Source organism: Sycon ciliatum, chromosome 6, assembly GCF_964019385.1.
Source record: "Sycon ciliatum chromosome 6, ocSycCili1.1, whole genome shotgun sequence".
In the NCBI taxonomy this organism is placed as follows: Eukaryota; Metazoa; Porifera; class Calcarea; order Leucosolenida; family Sycettidae; genus Sycon; species Sycon ciliatum.
In genome coordinates, this window is record NC_088648.1 from 9,107,350 (window position 1) to 9,116,530 (window position 9,181).

General features: G+C 46.8%; 1 protein-coding gene across 2 annotated transcripts in view; it reads right to left on the reverse strand.

Moving 5' to 3' along the window:
• Positions 1-9,181, reverse strand: part of LOC135819301 (uncharacterized) — a 76,006-nt gene that overhangs the window by 47,888 nt on the left and 18,937 nt on the right. For both annotated transcript variants that reach the window (XM_065332485.1, XM_065332484.1), the window contains exons 4-5: positions 4,696-4,800; positions 2,446-2,547 (exon numbers count right to left, since the gene is read on the reverse strand). In XM_065332485.1, the coding sequence (XP_065188557.1) occupies positions 2,446-2,547; positions 4,696-4,800 (207 nt within the window). The remainder of the gene's footprint in view (positions 1-2,445; positions 2,548-4,695; positions 4,801-9,181) is intronic.

A 9,181-nucleotide genomic window follows, 5' to 3' on the forward strand; every position in this document is an offset into this window, starting at 1 on the left:
ATTGAACACATTAGCATAGTGGGCGATGTGCTCGAAGTACAGGATCTGGAACAATGCTGCCGGCACTGATCAGTCCCCGAGGTTGGCTTGCCCTGGCGCAGGGCGACAAGCGTTCGGAGTGCTGCGGCGAAGCGCATGCCATGCTGGAGCTGTCCGCCAGGCCCTGGCGGATGAGGTCCATGGTTGCGTCGTCAACTGCTGGAGGGTGGACTGCGCTGGTTGTGTCGGCACCACTTCGGCAGTTGGGACGCGAGTCCGGCAGCGCTGACAACCTGACCCAAACAGGATTTATCTGCATTACTATTACACTGCATTTGATGTGAGTGCCGTCCAATGCGGCTAGCCATTAGCACAGTGGGCAATGCACTCAAAGTACAGGATCTGGAACAATGCTGCCGGCACTGATCAGTCCCTGAGTGTGGCTTGCCCTGGCGCAGGGCGACAAGTGTTCGGAGCGCGGCAGTGAAGCGCATGTTATGCTGGAACTGGCCGCCAGGCCCTGGCGGATGAGGTCCATGGTTGCGTCGTCAACTGCTGGAGGGTGGACTGTACAGGGTGTGTCAGCACTGCGTCGGTAGATGGGCTGAGAGTCCGGAAGCGCTGTACTCGAAGACGAGTAAGAGACTTAGCAGGATCATTGCAGAGTCGCCGTTGGGCTGAGAGTCCACATCAGCCGGTCTGTTGAACGGAAGGGGGAGGATCTAACTTCTAAGGCCAAATGGTGGTGCCTTATCTACATGGTACGAACCTTCCCAAAAATGCCAAGCCGGGGCCAGACATGAGGGGAAACCGGCCAAAGCCGCCAGGAATACTTGGTGTCAGCTTTAGAGAGGAGAGCTCAGCATCAGGGACCTAAATTTCCGAGCCATCTTCAAGATTATGGGCTGGTGCGAAAACAGCTCCGGGGGCCCTGGAGGGGTGTGCTGCTGCGTCAGTCGCACAATACCGGTACGTGCTCCAAGCGTCGCGAACCTCCTCCCGACTAAAGTCTCCCAGGCCAGGGATGGGGCTGCAGTTGCCTCGGCTAGGTTCTGCTCCGCTGCCGGAGCGGCCAAGTCCTCGCGTACAGTAGTCTGGAGCCAACTTCAACTCGAGCAGGCGAGTCCGCGGAGTAGGTTTTGTTCCTGTCGGGTCTAAATAATTGCGGGATGCCAGTGCGTTTCGCAGCTCAGCAGAGCGCATTTTGGCTGGACATCGCTCACTGACAGAGACATGGTTGATCGGATATTGATCAGAAACTGGCCGCGATTGTCAAACAATTTGACCGTCAAGGCAGCAAAGCAAAGAGCGTTATGGCTGGACATCGCTCACTGACAGAGACATGGTTGATCGGATATTGATCAGAAACTGGCCGCGATTGTCAAACAATTTGACCGTCACTGCGTCAGCGCAGCCAAGCAAACGGAGCGTTTTGGCTGGACATCGCTCACTGACAGAGACCTGGTTGATCGGATATTGATCAGAAACTGGCCGCGATAGTCAAACAATTTGACCGTCAGCACAGCAAAGCGAAGAGCAAGCTCAAAAACTGGCCAAGGTTGTCAAGCGATCTGACAGTGTTGGCGCAGCAAGGATGAAGAAGAAACAGCATCGAGAGCCGGAGTAATGCGCATGCTCCGCGTGGTCCCGTGCCGGGGCGCGGGAGTTCGGAGTGCGTGTTCTGCACGGGCACGTGATGCGCTATGGCAAGTACGTGCAAATTATGTTAGGAATGTAATTGTTGGTGGGTTGCTAACTTCACTTACCGTGCCATGCACGGAAACTTATATTTCTCAAATTCCTAAAATGTGGTACTTGTGGCGCATGTTGCTGCAAAGGTAGCAGGTCTGAAAACCCCAACAAAATCGGCGAAGCGCTTGCCAAGGAAAGAAGGTGCGGAACTGCTTACCCTATCCCGCTGGAAGGTCGTTACAGCGTACTTGAAAAATGCTAGCTTGTCTTCATCGCCTGCCACCTGGAGGCATGGATCGCTTGAAAACAAAGTTTCTTGACCTGAATTTGAACGTGCGTCTTGTTCAGTGTATTGTTGAGTGCTGAAGGGTCTGTCTCAAACTCTGATGAAGACGTTGACCTTAGCTGCAAGTGCAGCGAAGCGGGAGGCCACAAACTAAAGCTTGGTCCATTGACAATGCTCTGCCTCAAATTCTAGCTGATTTCTTTGCCTTTCTAGTGTAGAAAACAATTTGGAAAAATCGCTGTGGGAAGTGACAGTTTTAATGACGCGGAGGAAGTACATGTACATGTACTAGTGTTGCACGCTCACCGGTGCACTCACTAAATTGCATTGAAAACATCATTGCAAAGAGGTGCGTTTAGCACATTAGAGGGGTTTCCGGGCAACAGGAACCTACCCCATGCGTACGCGCCTGCACTCATTTGCCAAAGGTGCACACTCTTTGCTTATAGACTCGTGATCATTACAGTTCAAGAGATTTCTTAACTCACTCTGCCCTCTACGGAGACCATGTCGGGCTGGACATCTAGTAGATACTTGACGACTTCCAGATGTCCAGTGTCAGCAGCGTCATGAACAGGAAGGTCACCAGTCTGTGTGCAGGTAAAGACAAGATCAGACATTCATATGTGCAATCTATCTGCAGTCTGTTTCTTATACAGTCGTCCCTCTCTAATCCGGCACTTGTTTATCCGGAACCCTTGCCAACCGGCGCACTTTCTGACGAAACCGATTTATTTCGTTCAATTCCTACTTCTTAATCCGGCACTTGAATTCCGCCTCCGGCAGTGACGTTTTGAAACGAATCACTCAAACTGCACGTAGTTTGATTTCATAATCCGGCAGTACGATCGTACAGGTGCGCTCCTTGCCAGGCCAGGCTAGGCCAGTCTGGTCAATGTTGTCCAGGAGACAACGGCTAAGCAGTCAACCATACTTTCTTATTTTAGCAAGGAGTAGTGTCCTGCCAATTTCAGGTGTGTGTGCGTGTGCGTGTGTGTGCAAGAGTACATGTGAACATGTTCTCTGTTTTACTTTATCACTGTATATTCCCGGAGAACAATTGAGAATATAAAGCCGTGCACCAAATACTTGGGTCGACACGGAAAAACCCTGCGTTTTGACGTATGATACATGCATGCAATTCGGTAGGGCCGGGTCAGAGGGCAGGATTTCTTAATCCAGCACCCTCGTTAATCCAGCAGAAAACGCCGTAGCAAAAGGTGCCGGATTAGAGAGGGACGACTGTATTATAATATGATGCGCAATCTACTGCGAGTCACGGGATTCTAATGTAGGCTACTCTGATTGCTCAATTGGCAATGTTCCTCTAAGCTAGGTCTGGAAAAAACAATTGAACACATTAGCATCTCACGATACACGACAGTGGCTTTTAAACACACACACACACACGCGCGCACACACACACACACACTGGCACACACACACACACACACACACACACACACACACTCAAACATCCTGCAATGGGAAAATGGCACTTAGGGAATGTACCTTGCTACTACCAAATAAAACCATTACTTTCTGGTATTGAGAATGGTCTATTTCACAAATAAAACCATTACTTTCTGGCATTGAGAATGGTCTATTACACAAATAAAACCATTACTTTCTGACATTGAGAATGGTCTATTACACAAATAAAACCATTACTTTCTGGTATTGAGAATGGTCTATTACACAAATAAAACCATTACTTTCTGGTATTGAGAATGGTCTATTACACAAATAAAACCATTACTTTCTGGCATTGAGAATGGTCTATTACACAAATAAAACCATTACTTTCTGGTATTGAGAATGGTCTATTACACAAATAAAACCATTACTTTCTGGCATTGAGAATGGTCTATTACACAAATAAAACCATTACTTTCTGGTATTGAGAATGGTCTATTACACAAATAAAACCATTACTTTCTGGCATTGAGAATGGTCCATTACACAAATAAAACCATTACTTTCTGGCATTGAGAATGGTCTATTACACAAATAAAACCATTACTTTTTGGCATGAGAATGGTCTATTACACAAATAAAACTCCTACTTTCTGGCATTGAGAATGGTCTATTACACAAATAAAGGCATGGATAGTCTACGTACATAACTCCTTTGAACTGCAATGTACACATCATCTATCACACTACATGTCTGCATTGATATCAGACCAGGTGTGTTTGAAACTGACTGGACTAGGAAACATGTGGCAATGCTACATTGCTACTCCAAAATGTACTTCTGAATACACATTATGGTTGAATGAATGTACAATGTTACGCTCGACCGACACCAGTCAATTATCTAGTCATACTCTCCACCCATAACCTCAGAATGATTATCATGCTTCTTGCATGAAATGGTGTGCTAGGATGGTAAGTTTCAACCATGTTCCTGACAACATGGTTCACATTCCCTACAGCCTACCAGAGTACTTTACTCACCATCACCAACTATCCACACACTGTCTTCTAGTCTACAAGTAACCTCAGCATCGGTTCTAAAATGAGCACGTACATGTCACGGACATCGTGTAATAATCCATGGGTGTCGATATTTGTGGTAATAAAATGGTTATGATTTTCCAATCTGAAATAGACACCAATGTGGTTCACCAGCATAAACACGGTTGCTGTACAGGCAAAGTCTGGCATCTCTGACTAGTACATGAGCCAATATTGAGTCATCCTTCAATGTACAGGCAGAGTGGTGTGCAACTTACCGAATCAGTCTTGTCTACCTTGGCTTTACACTTGACAAGGTGCTTGGCAATATCGATGTTATCGTGCCTACATGCCATATGTAGTGGCGTGCACTCCCATGAACCCTAGTAACAACAACATAGGTAGTGTAGGCATGTGCACACCCACACACACCACACATGTACAGACCGCCAGCCCAACAACATGTACACACAAACACACGCACACGCGTACGAACACACGCACACACACAGAACACACACACACACGCGCAGAACACACACACACACACACACACACACATACACACACATACAGACAGACAGACATATACACACATACTTGTACTTGTTGCTCACTGCCAAAACAGGTCACGTGGCTCTCCCCGGGAGAGGGGAGAGAGACTCGAAAGGAATCTTGGAAAGATGACTGAATTGGCTATTGAACCGCCCAACGGCCGAAACCCCCTGAAATCCCCAAAACTCTGGGTGGACTTGAAAATGATCCCACGTATGGGCTCACCACACCTCAGTAAGTGGGCGAGGACAAGGTGCAGAAAAAGGATTGACAGCATCAGGGTATCCGTCCCGTGATCCAACTGCAGTTACCCCTGCCCCCAGTGAAGGTAATACTTGCTACTAGTGTGGGTGGCTAAATCAGAGTGGATCTGATATAAGCTTCACTAGCACCATTGATTACACAAGAGTTAATCCAGCCAGAAGCAGTCCATGGTTAACAGGTATGTACAGGTCCTCCCTCGTTAGTAGATAATCTCTGGGCCGTCGAAAAAGTTATCTTATAACGAGACTTATCTATTCTTCAAATAGCAGAAAATTCCTCCGTATACAAAAACTTCGTGACTTTTTAACAGTGTTTTAAGCAAGAACCTGCTCAACGAACCGCGCCAAAGGCTGTCATCGACAACCCACATTCATGCCGAGGTAAGTTTGGTTGATCCCGAATAGATTCTCCACGGCAGTCATGCTCGCACGGCAAGATGAAACATTTCAGTCGTCGTGAAACTAGCGCAGACTTCGGATCAGAATTTTGACGGCCTTGCTTTCTTCGCCTCTCTTCAGTCAGACGTCTCCTTTGTCGCGAAGGGGAATCGCAGGGACCTCCTCAAAGCCATTGTAGAATGCTGGGAGGATTATCCTGGCGAGAAAATGCGAAGCGTGTGGATGTGCTTGTATGACTCGTTTCACGGCATAATGGAGGTTGCCGTTTGGAACGATTGAATAGTCGACACCGATTCGTACACAGCTCTGGAGATGAAGAGGACGTAGCCAAAGTCCAGCGTCGGATCATCACTGTAGCTGACAAGAATCTGAACGAAATGCGAGCGGAAGCAGCGACTGTTGGCGATGCGGAGTCAGTGTCGTCAGGTGACAATGACACGAGCGACGAAGACTCTGAAAAAACACAATCTCATTCGTTTGAGTTGCTTTTTTCTTTGTAAATAGCTTGTAAACAGGTTACGTCAGGCGAAATAGCACGTCATCGTACATTTGAGATCAGCGGGAAGAAGATGACGACGTCCACTAATTTAGTATCTGTGCACACGAATCTGCTGTGTGTGTGACTCTGTGTGTCAGCTATGATATCATCTTCTGTGGTTCCATGCCTAGCATGTACGTGTGAACCATCCTGCAAAGTTTGAATGACGTAGGTTGAGCGATCGCTCCGCGAAATATACTTTTTGAAATTCTCTTCATAGTATATCTTCCACCATTGAAATTTCGAATTTCTTCAAAAAAAGTGCTGAGAGGGGTGGCTTGCAACCTCGATATGGCTTGTTCCAGGCATGCTTTGGAGCCATCTTCTGTTGAAGTAGTGGCGGGGATCTGCCCTGCAACTGCTACAACAAAAAATGATTCGATCTGAGAAAGGGTGAGACCGCGAATCTCGGTTGAATATTGAGTATTTCAAGCCTTTTCACGACGAAGATGGAGTTCTTTTTGGAGATGGACGTCGCGGCAAAGGACATGGTGTCCGACGTCTGGCGTCTGGTGAAGCCAGGGATCATTTGTCCAGTCAGGTCGGCAGCCTTACCGTCGGTAAGCTTGTGTTTGGATCCCGTTCTGCTCGATGTGGTAGATCACAAACAATTTGATATCGCACAAATTGATCTCAGCATCGTGCGTACGGTATTTTATATTCAGAAAATCCCAAAGTGTCTCTGTGTGGCCGTCCTATGCCACGAGAAACTCCAATCAGGCTCCTATGTCCTCTGCCTTCATGATTGAATGTCCACTTCGTTTGAACAACGAACACAACAATCGAGGACGGCTTTGCAATGAAAAATACAGCTATACTGGAGCTGAAAAAAAGAAGAAAAAAACGTGCTCAGGATGAGACTCGAGTACACGCATACTCTCCCAGCAGGTGAAACGCAAATTTTTGTGAAAAATGCGTGACGCCGACTGACCAGTAATTTCGCCTGACGGACACTGCCACGAGTGTTATTCCAAGTCAAACGGAACAATTCCAGAGCTGTGCGCGGCTTTCAAAAAAAAGTCACGAAGTTTTTGTATACGGAGGAAGTATATGAACCCTGGAACCAACAAAGGTGGCAGGTACAACATTACACCTTCAAGCAGCTGAGACCATTGGCAACAGACCCAGCACAATCAGGCATAAGTGTGCCCACGAACCGGATTAGCTGGCACACACACACACACACACACACACACACACACACACACACACACACACACACATACATACACACACACACACACCCACAAACCCACACATACACAGAACACACAAACACACACACACATACACAGAACACACTCACACACACACACACATACACACACACATACACACACAAACCCACAAACCCACACATACACAGACCGCACAAACACACACACACTCACATACACACATGCGCAAACGCACATATGCACAAGCATAGCTCCATCATTGGTCGCAATGGTATAGCAATGTTCACTGCTTTTTAAGAACATTGTTGAGATCGCAAGGGCCTGTAGAAACATGCCCTGCAAGTTGTGGATCTGACCTCTGCTAATTGGTATGTATACTGAAGATGTTGCACTGTATTATACCTATTGACTGAAGCCATACTAAACAATGGTCATGGTTATGTACACTGTATCCCAAGCAAATTTTAATCCTGTAGAAAATGTCTGAAATGCTCTGCTCGTTGTTGTCTGAACAATAGAAGTAGGGACTCTACTGACTACCTCAGTACCCTTGCAGGAAGCATACAAAGAGGTACTCGATAGGGGATAAGGCAGGGTAAGGGTAATGGATTGACATACATCATTACTTCACATACGGCAGGTCAACAGGAGCTGGCTATCATCCCATGACATAACTATCCATTAGTGACTTTGCTTTATTTTTTATTTTTTTAAGGTAAACGCTATTTGATTAAAAGGTCCATAATGATAAACGTAGAAAGGAAAAGGACATATGGATACGAGTTAAGAGTAACTCTCCATCACTGTAACTGGATACTATATACAGTCAGAAAGTGCAATAACTAGGCACAAAACTGACAAGAGTACTGAGACATTCAACGTATATAGTATCCAGTTACAGTGATGGAGAGTTACTATTAACTCGTATCCATATGTCCTTTTCCTTTCCACATTTATTTATGGCTCAACATCCGAGTTTCAAATAATGATAAATTCCTTTGGGATTTCAGGGCAGAGTACTCCTGACGTTAGGGATGTCAGTGAACGCACTGCGCAGGCCTCTGCGCATGCATTGTGTCATCGATTTTTTGAACGTGATCGCGGCCGACAGAGAAAACATGGCCGCGGTCTGTTTGCACCGCTGGGAGTCGTAAAATTACTGTTCTTCTGTCCCCGCGACCATTCAAATCATACGCGATACAGGACCCACGAGCTCACCACGTTCTCCCCGGTCGATTTCTCTGAAAGTTTGCAAATCGTGAAACACCAGTATGAGAGGTGTTCAGGCCAATTTTCAAGGGATTACCCTGGTTGGATCGTTCCAAAATCGGACTTGCATTTCTCGCTCGCGGCCATTTCTTGCGCAATGGAAGCGCCCTGCCCTGGTGAGTAACCAGCGTCGCGCTTGGTAGAGAGTTGCTGCAATCAGCTCCCTGATGTCTTCGCTGCCATTGTCAGAAGCGATGGACCCTGAATTTGTTTGAGAGTCTCTGGATGCTACTTTTCCTCAGCCTAGTTTTCAGCCATTCCGTGCATCTTCTTCGCACGATTTATTTTGCAAAAAAATGAAAGGGTTCATGAGTTTTCTCGTCGGCCGCGCGTAGATGGGCCAGGCTGACCTGCGCAGATGGGCTGCGCAGTGTGTTCGCTGATATCCCTACTGACGTAGCTAGACATTGACCTGCAAGTCTTGTTTGAGCAGAGTGATACCACCGATATCACATACCTGCATCCACCCATTCTACTCGATATGGCATTTGAGGAATGTCACACTGTTCTGACTACAGCAGTCAGTATCTTATAAAAGCATTTTAGATCAGGCAATAGACAC